Source organism: Plectrocnemia conspersa, unplaced genomic scaffold, assembly GCF_051122295.1.
Source record: "Plectrocnemia conspersa isolate PC_06_02 unplaced genomic scaffold, ASM5112229v1 ptg000011l, whole genome shotgun sequence".
Classification (NCBI taxonomy): domain Eukaryota; kingdom Metazoa; phylum Arthropoda; class Insecta; order Trichoptera; family Polycentropodidae; genus Plectrocnemia; species Plectrocnemia conspersa.
The window spans coordinates 11,259,672-11,276,539 of NW_028277175.1; the positions used below are offsets into that span (position 1 = coordinate 11,259,672).

General features: G+C 35.2%; 1 protein-coding gene across 7 annotated transcripts in view; it reads right to left on the reverse strand.

Annotated features, from left to right (window-relative positions):
• The window catches only part of LOC148229506 (uncharacterized), a 70,373-nt gene that overhangs the window by 31,968 nt on the left and 21,537 nt on the right, over positions 1-16,868 (reverse strand). For 3 of the 7 annotated variants that reach the window (XM_088198355.1, XM_088198356.1, XM_088198354.1), the window contains exon 3: positions 15,333-15,474. In XM_088198355.1, the coding sequence (XP_088054481.1) occupies positions 15,333-15,429 (97 nt within the window). In that variant the 5' untranslated portion in view covers positions 15,430-15,474. Of the gene's footprint in view, positions 1-3,979; positions 4,044-15,332; positions 15,475-16,868 lie in introns of those variants that run through there. The other 4 variants (XM_088198351.1, XM_088198353.1, XM_088198349.1 and 1 more) reach the window with 2 other exon arrangements.

Below are 16,868 nucleotides of genomic sequence, written 5' to 3' on the forward strand. Positions count from 1 at the left end.
CGTTAAATCTTCATTTTCTGGACTCGTATAAAAATGAACAAGGAGGCTATGTTGCCGATGCGCGCGACGGAGAAAACGACCTCTTCCAATGCGCAGCTTCCGAAAAACCGTGATTCGTCACCGCCGGACCAGACTGAGTTTTCTTTATGAAAATCTGACCGGCAACGCAGCCGAAACCGGTCGAAAGGAACCGGCATTCCGAGAGGTAACGGTCGTGATGCCATATCAAAAAAAAAGCGCACGCTCAGCGAAAGTGCGACAGCAATAATTACTATTATAAGAAGAAAATCTGACGCGACTTTAACAATGAAAATTTATTTTTGTAACGTGTTTATCTAAGATTCTATTGATCAGGGCTGGCCAACAAGTCGATCGCGAAACATCCTATTAAAATTTTAATACATTATAGCGATCTTTATCAACCGGGTCACTGACCTGCGCGCGCCGAAGTTATAGCATTGAATGACACCAAAAATGACATGCACACGCTAGACAAACTCGGGACGTAGCACAGAAGTGATGGTGCGAGACATTTAAATGGCGCGCTCTGTGCACCTGAAGCCATTTCACCGGGTCGATTTGACCGCTATAGATCTCTGGATTAAGGCCCGGTGCACACATACGGCTCCTAAATTGCGGCTTGAGATACACGGGATTCAATGCGGCGATGCACCACCGCATTGAATCCCATGTATCTCAAGCCGCAATTCCGGAGCCTAAGACTTGCCTCCGCCTTGATCACTGGATCGAGATTTACCTACACCACAACCACATCTAACACGGACATCGCTTTCCTGAGATCTACGCCGAATATCTAACCGCTACAACAAATTCATTACCCCCGGTTATAGGATATTTTCCCTTAAAGTAACCGGGTACCTGGTTCTGTTCCGGATAATTTTTGTCCACTATAATATACTGATACAATTATAATTTATATTATAAACTGAAACATTTGATTTACGTATTTTGCTTAAATAGTATTTAATTATAAAAATAAAAAAATGTTAGAATAGAAAATTAAAACCTATAATTGTTAATATTTTATTTAACCTAAATATTAATTTACACACAGAAGAACGTCATTTCAGCTTTTTCCAAGGGGAGGAGTGGCAAATTTGAGGGTTGGTCAGTCAGTAGTCGTTTTTTTAATGTTTTCATTTCATCAAGATTCATATTATTTCATCAAATGATATGCATTTTTCTGGCGAAATTCAGGAGAGTCCTGTTTAAAATTTACGCCAAAAGCAATAAAACCGTGCGTCGTCGTCCCAGTCGAAATACTCGGTTAACTAGATTTGACTTTTTATAACAATATTACGACTTACAATAAGTGAACGTCGATTGAAGCACATCTAAACTGAATTGACCAGTAGGAGAGCGCAAAAAACAGAAGTCAGAACCTTCTGGGAAGTCAAAAATCTACGGCAAAAGCAATAAAATGGCAGTGGGAACGCCCGGTAATGAGCGTTCTGTTACTATTTTTTAATCCAAATCTTTTTCTGTTAATACTTTTTAATCCAAAAATGTGGATTAAAAAAGTATTAACATAAACTTTATGAAGTGCCGACGATTGTCAACTCTCACGGAAAGTATCATCAAATTTTATAATCTTCATTTCACGGATCACAAAATTGTACATGCAGAATTTGCTTTTTTCTTATTTGCAGAAGTAAAAGGTTAATATTTTTTTACTTTTAATCGATAATAAATATTAATTACCTAATCAAATAATATATTTTATGTAGTTGGTATCAAAATTGCATTGGAGTACTAGGCCAACTTTTGTCCCTTCTCTGGAAAAAGCTAAAATTCTAAACCAGAAATTCTCGGAGAAATTCTAAAAAAAAACAGTCTCAAAAAGAATACATGTCATTTAATGAAATACTGTACATGTTAATAAAATCGAAATAATACAAAAAAGACCACCGACTGGCCAAGTTTTGTCCCCCTCCACCTGGAAAAAGCTGAAATGACGTCCCTGTTTCTTGGACTATTCATTAAAAATGAAGCACACCTTGAATTGCTTCAATGTGTCATCCATACAAAGCAGATATATAAATTCTAGAGTTTCAAAATGCCACTGGCATTTGCAACAATATGACTTTACTAACAATTTATGCGTAAAATATCTAAACATTTTGCGCTACGCGACTGAACATACAAAAAAATAATTAAGGGCTAAGTTAATGAAAATAGTAATCTATAACGAAAACATTCGGCAAGCCTTATCTGGAGTCATGGAAAAATTTAAAGTTGTACCACTAAACAGCATTGAACACTAGTAAAAAAGTTCGCCCGCCCCCGACTTAAGGCATAAGGGATGAGGTTGGATTAAAAATTATAGTTCATGATATTCCAAAGTAATTGTATCCTGACATTTCCTTTTAGGAAAATGTCAATTTAAATAATCGAGTAGGCCGCAGTCCTCAAAATTTGGCAATCACCGCTATAGATTTTATAAGAGGCGTGTCCCAGTGCGCCACATATGTAACACGTGCCGACGCTTGACCACCCATGACCTGTCCGCAAATAGTATATGATATATCGCACACATGAACGAAGAAGACCTTAACTTTTTATCGGCAGAGATAATAATGGCAGCTTTTGACGGTCGCGTCGTCATATACCAAGAACAGCGAATATAGAAGAGAAACAGATTTCTGACACATTACCAATAGGACTGACCAAATCGAGTCCACAACTTGGATCCGTCCCAGTGACGAGGACAACGACCAAGAAGAGCAATCGCGTCGCAATTCCACCACCATCGGGCGCGATTGTTTGGCTCGAATACCCGCCGTTTTGTTAGTAAACATTGAAAATCGAAGACGAGCACCTGTGCGTTCGCTCTAAAAGACGATACTATGAATGTGTGCGCAATAACGTCTATATGACGAGACGGTGAATGAACTCTCGGGTGTCCCACATATTATTGCTATTCGCAAAAACATCCGGTTTTAAAAGCCTGGCGTAATTGTACATGATCGTTTTTTCGGATAGCTTTGAAAAACAGTGAAATATTTTATCCATGTTAATATGCTAGTATGGAAATTGTTGCGTGAAAGGCGGAAGATTAATATATCTGGGAGTCCGAGTATAAAATATATCAGCAAATAATCGCACTTAAAAAATTGGCACCATCAACAAAAATCATCAAATATCACATTCATTCAAGCAAAAACATGATAATATAAAAAAAAGTCTCAGATACTCAAATTTTACGGTTATTTTATAGTACAAAAATATGACACATGTGGAAGTGCAGCGTGAAATTTTAAGATATTTTTTACTTTAAAACACTTGGTTCGTTAAAGATAAATATTTATAAAATTATGAAAGTTTTATATATAATAAGTATCATACATGTACGTACTTAAAAATACATAACATCGATTTATTATTGTTTTAGAAGAAATAAAACAAGCGCGAGTTGAGTACGCCTGAGATCAGCTGTTCCGTTCTGACGCGTGCGCGTATCGTATATAACGCACACAAACATGCGAACCGCGACACAATAAAAACAAAAGAACATTTTTCATTATATCAATATTTGGACACTTGTCTAGAACAAAGTCACAGACAATTTCGTAATAGCCATTCTACAAATATGCGGTACTTTATTATGTTGTTTCTTTTTCTCCGTTCCGTATTTACGTGCGCGGCGCGATAATAGCCGAGAGAGACGGCCAAGAAAAGGAGGAATTCGACGATGCCCTTCGTGGCCACGGTCGAGAGGTATTGCGCTGCTAGCGCTGCACACGGCGCGCGCCTTCTTGCACTTTTCGCAAAATCGATCACGGGATCGGTATACTGCACAATTTTGTATCTTATATATATTTTAATAAATATAACAGTTCGCGCTCGTGTGGTCGTCGCAATGTTATGAAAATATGCCGAAAATGCGAGTCAGTCAGTGTGCGAAAATCGTAGCCATGTATGCGCGTCTTTATTTTGTATACACTTGACGTGCAATTACATGTCAGTCGCGAAGTATCGGAGCGGCGAGAGCGTGCGCGGCGTACAGCAGTTCGACACGAACTGATCAGACGTCCGCCACGCCGCTACACACAGAATGAAAATCAGAAGGCGACCGCACACGCTGCCACTTTTCGCGATTCGCCGTCGATGAAAATGATTCATTATAAACAATAAAAACACGACATTCGATCCAAAAATTTGGCTTAATCGTTTGGTTTAGTACATATCGGAACATCTTCATTTTTTTATGCCCCCCCCCCCCCCGTACAAAAAATATTTTATTTATACCAAACAAATATAATTCTAAAATAGACAACACAAACTTTAGGAATAATTAATAATATAGTATACGTAAGTACATATGTAGATATATACTACATATAGTCAACTCTCAATGACATTTTTGGGAATTTACTACAATCTTATATAAAAAATGCACTTATGCAGTGTAAAATTTAATATTTTACTCATATAATGGTATATGTATACTCAAATAAAATTTCAAGGAGTAATTATTAGTAGCATAGTAAATAAATTATTATCTTAAAAAACTGCCGAATAATTCATTCGAGAATTACTAATTTATTTTAAGAAACCATAGAGGTTCAGTATATATAAAAAAATAATTAAATTGAAAATAAACTGAATGATATTATCAATAAAAATGTTGTTAAGAAACGTAGAATTCATTAAAAATATCTTCACCATGAATTATATATTTTCTTCGTGATTTCTGTATTTTTTTAAACTAATGAGAGTGGAAAATCCTTGAGCGTCAAGGGTTGTAGAAACACGAGCATCGCATATTTGTGCATAATCCTCGATATTTCATTTTCTTATTATACTTCGTGTAATTTATCCCGGCGTATATTTAAGTCAGCAGTTCACACCAACAGTTTTATATTTTAGCCTACAATACGAACAAGGACTAAAAATTAATTGGCAAAATAAAATTCGGGCTTTATGTGAAATTTTTTGACAGTTCTAGTACAGTCTAAAATTTTGCAATGCATTGTAGCAATAGTATCGAAAAATGAACTTGGGACACTTATTTTTTTAGTAAATTAATAGTTTGTAAAAATATACTTTAAAAAAACTACTATGCAAAAAAAAACGCGACTTTTAAGATAAAATTTGAAAATACAAGTCGATCCATGAATTAATCCAGTGTTTATTACGCAAAAATAGTCAAAAAATTTAGGGGTAATGAAAGCGAAGAAAATAAATTAATTGAGAAGCAGCCCAAAAAATAATATTTTTTTGGAATATTTTTCTGAAGGATTGGCAGAAACATTTCTTGAACTTCATTCTAACAACGAAGCAAGCAATAAATTCCACGAACAAAGCACATCTGTCATATTTTTGGATGTCGAAAACTGCTAAAATTTTTAAAATTTTGCAGGATGAAGCGATAAAATAGCCAGTGTCTTTGCAACAACTTATCTATGTGAACAAAAATATTATACTTTAATAAAAATGCAGGAATAGACTGAACCCCGAATAAAGTATTCTGATTTTTTCCTATTGAAGAAATAGCTGAAAATAGTTGCCCGATTCCTGTGTTAATCAATAGCTCAGTATATAATTCAAATCCTTCGATTTAGCTCCGCAATTAGCTTAAAGACCCATAAGCAAATCACTGGGCGGGTAACATAATTGGGACGCTGGTTTAAATCAACCATACAAACAGTTATGTTTAGTATGCGTATCACACTTTTTCCTGAATAGGACATTCCTATATTATTTAAAACGAAATCTGACAAATAAAGGGTGTTTTTTTAGAAGTTTGTTTTTCAAGAAAATAATGGCAAAAGTTGAGGCGCTTGATTGAACTAAAAACTAAGATATATGAAAGGTTGTTTTACAAAATAAGCAAATATTAAAATATATAACGTAACATGTAAAATGCATTTGCTTGTTAATTCAATTAGCAAAAGCATAGCCTAAGTTAAAAAATTCTGTTTATTGGAGTCCAACCAAGCAAATACAGTGGTGCCGTGATGGATCTTATAACTCAAATTACTCGTATGTCAAATAAATTTTCTCCGTCCAAGTGAATTTAAATTGCATTAATCCATTTTAATGGGGGAATATTGAAATGGATTAATGGCAACTGAAATGGATGCAGTATGTTTTTTTTGCTCGTATGTCGATACATTGGTCGTATCTCAAAATACTAGTAAGTCGAGGTTCCATTTTACTCGCATCACTTAGGGGGGTAGAACCACCTTTTCGGTGCATTGCAGTTGTGCAAACTTGATTTTAGTACAGTTAAAACTTGTAATGTATATTATTACTCTCTAACGCCGGAATTCTAAATTATAAGTATTCGTGGGCGAGGGGTATCGTGATAGGCGAGACGTATTTTAAAACGCATATTTTTGTTCTATGAAAAGCAAATATGTCGAATCGAAGCTTCTTGTATGCGAGCATAATAAAAAGTTGAATAACAAAAATAAAAATAATAAACCCGTCTCGGTGCGGAATGTGTATGGGGCGTTGCACGGGTGACGTGCACGCGCGCCTCAAGGACGCGTCCCGGTCAACCACCGGCACTCCAACTGTTACATGCGGCGCGCCGCACGCGGTTTGACAATGGGCCGACGCCGCGGCGGCTGGGTTAACGGGATCGCGAAAGCCGAATCGGAATCAAATTCTGGCCGCGCACGCGCATGCCGAATCGCCACGTGCGCTGGTATTGACCTCTACGGAAGGCGCGTAGACCGCCCTCGATTGTCCGCGGACCCGCCACCGACACCCCCCGGATACACTTGTTGCTCGTTTTGCGGAAATCGAATAACAAAGAAGCGAGCGGCTCGATGATCGGCAGCACTTTTCGAAGATCGATTTCCAGACCCTGGGATCGCGCCCCGGTGACCCGTAAAGGTCTTCCAAGACCCTTGGCGCGTTAATACTCTCGTTTGGAAGGGTCAATATTTAATCATTTGGTGTTTTTCACCAGTGAGAGATAATCTGATGGAAAATATCGAACATTTTCTCTACGATATTCGTAGAGTAGAGATTTTTATTTAAATTGGCTACATTTGAAATGGGAAACTGCTGCTAAAAACATTCACTTATTTATATTGATAGCAATGACGTTATGAACGGACAAATTGGTGTAGTGAATAAGTGACGTTAATGACGAAAAAATTTTAGAAAACACCCGTAGTCACTGATGAACTCGTTAAAAAAAATGAAGAAAAACGCTGCGATAGATGTTCAAGATTCATTATTTTGATGAACTACGGCAAGAAACTTATTTGAAATTTGTTTCCAGGCACACCAAATGCTTTGAGGTTTACAGCTGAAGGAACTTTGCGTAACATTAATGGTGAAAAAATGGGTAGAAATGGATGATGAACTAATTATTCAAGGAAAAATAAATAATAGCAAGAAGTATTATTTTAGAAATATATATCGGCGTTAGATGCCTAAAAATAAATCAAAACAATTCGTTCCCAGTAGTTCATGTTGAATCAATGACCAGTATCTTTTCCTTTTATAATAAAAATACACCTTGTTGGTTTTATATGTAGATTAATGTTAAGATAACGATTGAAACAATTTAGTTTCAGTATCAATAAATGAACGCAATAGAATTTGAATGGGTGACGTAATTATTTGCGGACCCTAAGTAATTTCATAAAATAATCTCGGCACATGCTCTGAGTGATCGTAAAAAGGGGAATACCTGATTGAAAATAATGAACTGTGAAGCATACGCATGATGATCATAAACAAGTATGGAAAAGTCACTGATCAGGAAACATGTACCGAAACTTTGGACTCTTGATATACATATTATACAATGTACTTGTATAAATCGATTATTGCGAGAGTTATTTACTAGAAACTAGTTGTGTCACAATAGTCGCAAAAATAAATAGTATTTATATTGCACAAATAATCGGCAAGTACAACGCAGTGTGCACGTGTGTAGGTGATATGTATACCAATCATGACTCTACCTTTCTACCCATTTGAAATCGAGTGAAAGAAGACAGACAGTTGAACGTTCTCCGACATTCTACCACAACTGCTCGCACATACTCGTACAACACGGTCAGCTCTGGTGTACGCTGGTGCACGTGCACCGATCCGAGATGACCTCGTCGTCCAGCGGCTCTCAAGCGTTAAAACGAAAGATCCAGTTTTACCAGAATCTTTTCCAATTTTATATTCCATCTCTTTGGACACAACATCACAAAATCAAATCAGGTCCAAAAAGCAGACAATTTTTTTTAACAAAACCGTAACGTTTTAATGTGGCGTTTACATAATCGGCGAATTAAAATTCGTCGCCAGCGCACGCATACATATGAGCGTTTCACGAAATTTCCCTTCCGAATGAATAAAAAACCGATTTGTTTTCTATAAACGAAGAAGACTATTTATTATGTACATGTTTAACGCTCTCTCAGATTTATATATGAGGCGTTCAAGAGCACAAATGGCGAACTGGACATCCGACCAAAAAATATTTTTGGTCAGATACATTTTCACCGATATAAATATATGTACTTATAACAGCGAAAATATAATTTATCTGGCAGGTGCTAGTACAATTATTTCAACTTTTCCATATCGTTATTTATTCACATGCGATGTATAAATGTTACAGTGAATATGTATTTTTCAGTGAAGTTATATTCCAAATACATATTCATCAGCAGATACCGTGTTTCTCCTAAAATAATACATACCCCGAAAATAAGCCGTACGGACGAAATAACTGACAGTTGCGTTCCCAAAGCATTGCAAGTGGGTTACTTAGATAAGAAATATTCATTTAAAGATAGCTATGTGGCAAAACATGAGAGATTCGGACCATTGATTCAACAGGAAATAGATTTGCATGAAGTTCTTGTAAGAATTTTTGTACTAAGTATATAATATTTTACTTGAAAAATAAATTATCTCCTGAAAAGCCGTAGCAAATACTTTGGACCAAAACTAAAAGTAAGACAGTGTTTTATATTCAGAGAAACACGGTATATATTTCTACTAGCGAAAATATAATTTGACTGATAAGCGCTAATATGCTGTTCTAAAATGTCTATGAAACTCTATTTGACAGTTGCGAAACGTCCATTTGTTCAATCTCAAACCTAACATACACGAAATAACCAAAACCAACTTGATCTAATAAATGTTCTAGTACAAAATACATACATAAATATATTTAGAAAGAAAATTAAAATACTAATATAAACTTTATCATGTATAACACATGAGAAAAGACAGACTAGCCCGGAAAATCCGAGCAGTGAAATAATGGTTAATCTAATTGGAATCCTAGAGGCCATGGAATAGGAGTAAGCCAAGAGATCTAAGCTCCCAAACAATAGTTTAGTGATGTTAGAAGCGAAACAGTGTTTCTAATTTGTTGACTTATGAATCTCAAAAGACTACTGCTTTTCGATAATCTGAAACAACAGTTATGCAGAGTCGAAATTCAGCTGAGATAATATGGCATAATCGAACGCCGTTAATTCTCTTCCGGAAGATAAAATTTATCTGTTATGTATTTAGATCGTCGATAAGGTGAATGATTGCAGAGTGTGGGAACGGAGTGCAGTATTTTTGTTTTAGAAAAACGCAACGTTGTCGCTATTAATTGCCGACGCGCGAAATAGAAAGTTTGGAAAGCATCATGAAGTCGATATAGAGCGGACTCGTGACTGAATAATGTAGAAATCTAGAGACGAGGGGTGTCCGCACGACGGAAAAGTGTCAACGTCGCGACGTGACACGTCAAAATGGTACAATTGGACCATGTCGTTTTCAGAAAATCGGAAATTGAACGTTTGCGCAATTCGAATGCGTAACGCGATTTATTTTTGCCTTTTTGTGAAAAGATAAGCTAGTGAAATGTAAAAATATCAAAATCTGCAGACTAAACTATTTAGCTTTCTATTTTGAAGTCATAATACATTACATCGAAACTAACTTTGAAAAGCAACTATTTCCAGTCTTTGTGACACTAATAGATACGATCGCATTGATTGTTGTATTAGAGGTGTTTAAAAATGGCATTTCTGATTGTAATGAAGGGTTGAGAATCGCCGCATCAAGTTGTTTTCAACCTTTTATTATATTATTCAGGGTGAGAATACATAGCATATGGTCAGAACATTGAACACCTCATGAATAACTCTCAATGAATCTATTTATTTGAATGTAGGACGCGAAGGTATTCAGAGCGACGAACGAAGCGGGATTAACGACAGAGCGGCGCGGAGAGCACGCTTGGGTGTTGTTTTAACATCTGACAATGTTGCTAGTCCAACCAAACAAGTTGGTCCTAAAACACTTTGATAATGATAATGAACTGCCTACATGCGAATGACAGATCGTCCAATCTTCAGCATTACAGCAATAACAAAACTATACGATAACACTATTGACAACTGAAAAATGATTCTGACCATCTGTCAAAATAATTATAACCATTTAATAAATTCCGACCATCTAATATCTATTCTGATCTGCTACAACCGTATAAAAATACATTGTTGAGTTCACTCTTAATATTGTGGTGAGCAACAATTGACAACAACTGTTTACAAATATCATAATATGATAAGTTTGAAACGAAACAAGACATACACATGTCAAATTGACCCTTCGTTTACACCCGCACCTGCTAAATCATGTGTGACAAATAAGTGTAGTCTCTAGTTAACAGTGCAATTACAAATGAATTTATTTTTGTCTATAATTAAATAAAACAAATAAGAACCGAGATTCTCACGCCAAAAATATAAATGAAATAGCATATTATTTAACTATAAAATTCAGGATCTAAAATCTTCCACATTTCAGGAAAGCAGAAATTGTGAGAGCATTATTTTTAATGTAATTTCTTTATAAAATAAGTTTTAAAAAAAAAGCAACAATGTATACAATTACTCATTTCGAAGGTAAGTGTAATATACAATTTTTTTTAAATATAAAATTAAACATATTTGCATTTATTTTCTTAAAATAAAATTGTATACACATTGGATGATGGATGTCTGGCTTATGTATTTGGTGTCTCAGATACATATATTTACGCATATTTATCCAATCGTATTTCCTTCAATCGAACATTGACAGTATTCGACAACACAATATCAATTTGAAACTATATGGAATGGATTCGTGGAAAGCAATTCGAATTCGGCGAAGATTCCATGTACACGCGTCTTATTATCGTACAACAAGCAAAGCTATACAAATTATAGAATAGGTTGTTCAAAATATAGTAAAATCTCGTTGCTTTCTGCGCGAAATTGTGGATATAATTAATGGAATCTGTATTTATTAAGGTACTTTTCTATACTCCGATATTGTAGGAAATGTTTCAATATTTTTTTAATATCTATACAAATTTTAATTCTCCGCTTAAGCATAAAAATAATAAAATTTATTGCATTAAATATTGCTACTTGTTTCAATACATTTTAATTAGCATACCGATATACATACATGAGTCTCTTTTATTCTAATATCATTAAAATGTAACTTTCGTAGCAAACGGTCAATCAGAACACTGATAATATCGATCATCAACCGAGTAGTAGCGATAACAAATTACGTCGTGTCTATAAAATTTATCAATACACCTGGAGTTACCGAGAGTTTAATTAGAAGACCTCTCAAATCCTCCTCGAAAAATTGGAACCTGGAAGCAAAGAAGTCGCTGAGCTTCACCGAATACTTCAAACCCTCCTCGAAATCGTCACAACAGGATTTATTAACGACGCGTAAAATAACCGCATCAAATTGGTGGTATCGGTGAGCATCATCGTGACTTCCATTTTATAATCGATTGGATACAAGTTTTTCTACTATTTTATATTTACAAAAAAACAAGATACAATCTCAAAGCTTTCCACGCCAAGTACATGCCCTAAGTCAGCGTCCAACTCGCTTTAGAACCGCTGGATTAGATCGAAAGGCGATAGAGCCACGAATTGGGTCACTCAAGACACACGACGAGTGCCCTGGCAAAGGCCACATTATTCCGCACGCGTGTTAACGTTAAGCAGAATTGGCGGTATTTTGTAAAGTACACGCGAAACTAAGCGAAAACATGACATCATCGCGGAAAGTGCTACGTGTCCGTGCACCGTTTCAAAATATCAAAAACGTACAGAGAAAGGTACGCGCTATATATAGCGAGCAGGGCGTGATTCGCTAAAAAAAAGAGGACAAACAAAAGTTCAACCGAGGACGGCTAATAATTGTTGAGAGCGTGGTGTGGTGTAATTGGCAGTATGTACACAAAAGCACGCAAGGATAATAATGAGCGGCGTTCGAGTCACGATCCTGAATGTCGGGGGCCTGGACGACTTCCTAGACGCGGCTGATGCTGCAGTTATGTACCAACCCGACGACCGGCAAGTGCGTGGACCGTAATAAACGAGATATAAATCACAAAAACGAGACACGATCAAACGATCCCGTGTTACGGCGTCATTCGAATGAAGCTAACTAGGGCTCGGGGGATAGACACTAGGACTTTCGCATAATGTGTATTTTTGTGTGAAGTTATACATACTTTTCTGAACATATTTCGTTCATCAAAGTTGAATGCTTCAGACGCAAGACACAATCATCAGTGGAATATAACCTGTTTTCCACTGAATAATTATTTAGTTCAGGATTTGTTTTTGAATGAAACTAGTAATTCATACAAATAATGTAGTACATAATTTTCTTCGGAAAATTACCCGTTGCAATTTCTTTATAATTACGTAATAAATTTTAATGAATAGATTAAAATTGTTGCTTCGCATCCCCCTTAACTCTTTTAATGCCAGATGATTTTGTCTTATATTTATATTAGAAAACTGCCAAGCGTTTTTTATTGAAAATGTCATCTTTTACCAGTTTGAAAATAAATGCTTATATATATTTATTTAGAAAAAATAAAAAACCGTGTGCATTAAAATTGTTGATTCGCGTCTTATTTAACCCTCTTAATGCCAGGTGATTATGTCTTATATAAGCAAAAACTGCCAAGCGTATTTTTTTATTGAAAATGTAATTTTTACCATATGAAAATAAATGCATATACACCCGTCCCCTGATTTACGCGGTTCACTTTAACGCGGTCAAGATGCGTTTCAATGTATTTTTTTTTATATATGGCCAAAACTGTCGTTACATCCAGAAATAATGAATTTTCTCAAATGATTAATTTGGCAAAATCATTGGGAAGAGAAGGGTTCTACATGAATGAAGCTCTCCACATGGCCAGAAAATTAGAAAACATATCAAACAAAAATTGATACAATGAAAAAACAATCAAAGATCACGGATTTATTAATAAAAAAAAACTACTTAAGATAACATGGATTTACGCTAATTGTGGAATTGAATTGACCAGTTCTTCTAATGATGATTATGAAGAAAATGGTTGGAATGTAATGGAAACAACAAATGTTTTATAAAAAAAATATTATATTAAAAATACTCATGAAGTATTACATGTACCTACTACAATTTTGAAAATGTAATTTTAAATAAATATTTTTTATATAATGAACTGTATCGTTTTACGCGGATTTTTCGGAACGCATCTTTAAATTTAATATCTTTATTTATTATTTACAATGTATTTATTTACGCGGGTCTCTATCTTATCATTTTGTATGAGTACCTTGCCTTTTTTACGCGGTTTCCATTTCCGCGGGGTTTGTGTAAAACGTATCTACCGCGTAAATCTGGGGATGAGTGTATAGTGCAGGCCTCGGCAACCTTTTCTAGCTGCGGGTCAAAATAATTAAAATGTAACTATTAAAAATACTATTCGGGTCAGTGAATATTTTTGGTCCTAACAACCATATATGTGGTCTAGTCGTGACATCGTAACACGTTAAAAAAATTATATTTGCAGAACTGAAATGGGTCACTTTAAATCACCAAACGGGTCACTTGGTGACCCGCGGGTCATAGGTTGCCGAGCCCTAGTATAGTGTATACATATATTAAAAAAAAACAAAAAAGCGTGTGCCCATATAGTACATAATTTTCTTCGGAAAATATTAAATATTTAAATTTAAAAAAATATTAAAATTGTCGCTTCGCCTCCTACTTAACCTTTTAATTGCCAGATGATTGTCTATATGTGCGAAAACAGGCAAAACTGCACATAAAAATAACAATCGAAAACTAGCAAATATTAAATAATTAGTTTATACACATTAAAAAAATATTTTTAGGTTATAGTTTGATTATGTATTATAATTTAATAAGAAAAAAATTCGGCCGGGAAGTATTAAAAGAGTAAAATAATGTTATTCCGTTCAAGAATCTATAATTAGGTTTAAAAAAAAGTAAACAAATATCGTTAAATGGTCTAGTACATCTCTCTAGTTAGTTTTTTATATAAAATGTATTCGAAGGAGGAGGGGGGGAGAAAATGATTTAAGTACAGAATCAGTTTGAAGGGCACCGAAATACCAACATCATCTATCTAGAGATATGTGAAGTTTAGCATTCGATTTTGTTACAAAAATATAGAAATAAGTTGAATCAACGAACAACCAATCTAACTGATTTAATTGCTAAAATAAAGCTTCAAATTAAATTGTTCAGAATTATTGATAGTCTAATTAGTACATACATATGCACATTTATGTAGATAACGTTAAAACGTTGCTAATCGAGCACGTGACTAAATTCATATCAATTTCATGCTAAAATAAAAAATTGAGCATGTTCATTGTCTTTACTTTATCAATACGAATATTTTATAATAAATTATACGATGACATATGCATTCAATATAATGATACGCGAACGACTTGTCTAGTAGGTTGTAGACGACTCACTAGGGAATGAATAACAGCGTAGTGGTTTGATTTTACCTTCTACGTGGGATAAGTATTTTATTTAGTAGCGATTTGTTATTTTATTAATTATTTACACATATATGATATACCTGTAACATCAGTCTGTTGGGTCATAGTTGTGATTGTTATAAACATATGAAAGTATCGATAAGTGGAAGAAACTTTTCCTCGTTATCTTAGGCACGTACTATAAACATTTATTCAGCGGTTTTCAAAAACGAATGTTCCATAATGCCATAAAACACACCTGTCAGCAATCGTTGCAAGCTTATCGATCACAAATCATAAGGCAAGCCACTTATTTGCCATAAAAACAGATCCAAAATCGATTTAGATTGTGCAACAACTCTTCCTACACTTTATCCGCAATTGCACCCATTGTAGGATTACCGTAATGACCCAAGTCAATTTTCTAGTTTGTTACAGAACGCCTTTCTAAAAGGCGATAGTTTTCGACTAGAGTAATTTCGAAAGACCTCTCTATAAATAATCGACGCTTACCTTTAATCTGGAGGTCGCTTCCTCTGGAAATGCTCGCTGGACGTCTCTCCAGCTGCTCTATGAACTGAGCCGCTTCCAAAAGCGTCGTCAGGCTCATGTTGCTCGTACGAACAACCCTCTTCAACCGCCAGTTTTGTGTCTTCTGCAAAGATAATAATAATTATTACAACCGCGATCTTATTATGCGGGAGGAGCGGCGGAACGCGAGAACGCTCAAAAGCCATTAGCATAGTTACGGGACTGGCAAATCTGCGGGATTACGTAACCCGAAATGTCAACAGACGAATCAGAATAAACCGACGGTTTCATGCCAATCGTATCGACAGATGATCGAGTCGGCCAGAAAGAGGAGGGACCCTAGCTAGCTGATCGGATCGATCGGGAGCGAGCCCAGAATTCAGAGTTCAACCCTAATTGGACAAATCTTGACTTGTTGAAAAACATTAGTTTTTATAACCTTACGCCCAATTTATTATAAAGAGGCAATTGGAAAAAATACTTACAAAAGTTGGCGAGTTTTATGGTTGCTATAATGAACTATCGTTACCCTTGTTTATGTTCGAAGACTATAAAACGATCGTAAACAGCGAGGTGTATCTAACAAATTACGATACGTCTGAATAAGCATTAATAATACATAAAATATCGTTGGCATGGACACGAAAATCAAGAACAGGGTCTTCGAACTACAAGAAGTAAAGTTACAAGTTTATTAGGTTTTCATAATCCTGCATAATGCAAGGCTCTTCCAATGATCCGTGTTTTCTATGTAAAAGTTTATATTTCTTGCAATGGTGCCACGAAGAAAGATGTCGTGAATTAAAAGCTAAAAGAAGATACATTCATAGTGAAAAAATAAATGTAAGGCCATTATTGTCACTGATGAACTCGTTAATAAAATGAATAAAACGATCGTTTCGATATAATTTAAGGCTGTAAGTCACTTAAATTTACTGAACCATAATATTAAAAAAATATGACATGAATATGTCCCCCCACATATTAACAAATTTCGAAATGGCGCACAAAAATATCAGCCGCGGTGAAAGGGTGAAGGATTAAAATCGGACTACTATTTAAATATATTTGAAAATAAAAGATGTCATATTTTTCAATTTCTGCCATTTTCTTAGTAAAGTGACGCACAGTGTAATATGTTGATGAACTTTTCACATTTGTGCGAATGCTATTCGGCCCATTACGGTCTTTGGCTCAATATTCATTTGCCCTTACTACATTATTCCAGCTGCGCTGCCAAATGCGCTTAAACATTTTCTTAACCAACCCTTTGGGCCTCAAAAGTGCGCCGATCTATCGACGTAAATAGAATGTGATAAAATACTCACTAACTCGCTTGTATCACATTTGAAATAATAATTTATTGATGTTGTCTTTTATTAGACAATAAACATTTTAAAACGCGAATAAAAAAGTGTTTTTTTAAGTTGAGCAGCATTTTTTAAAAGAATTTCACACAATCTGCAAATATATTGTCTAGTTTGCGCCTAATGTTAATTGAACAATTCGAAATAACAC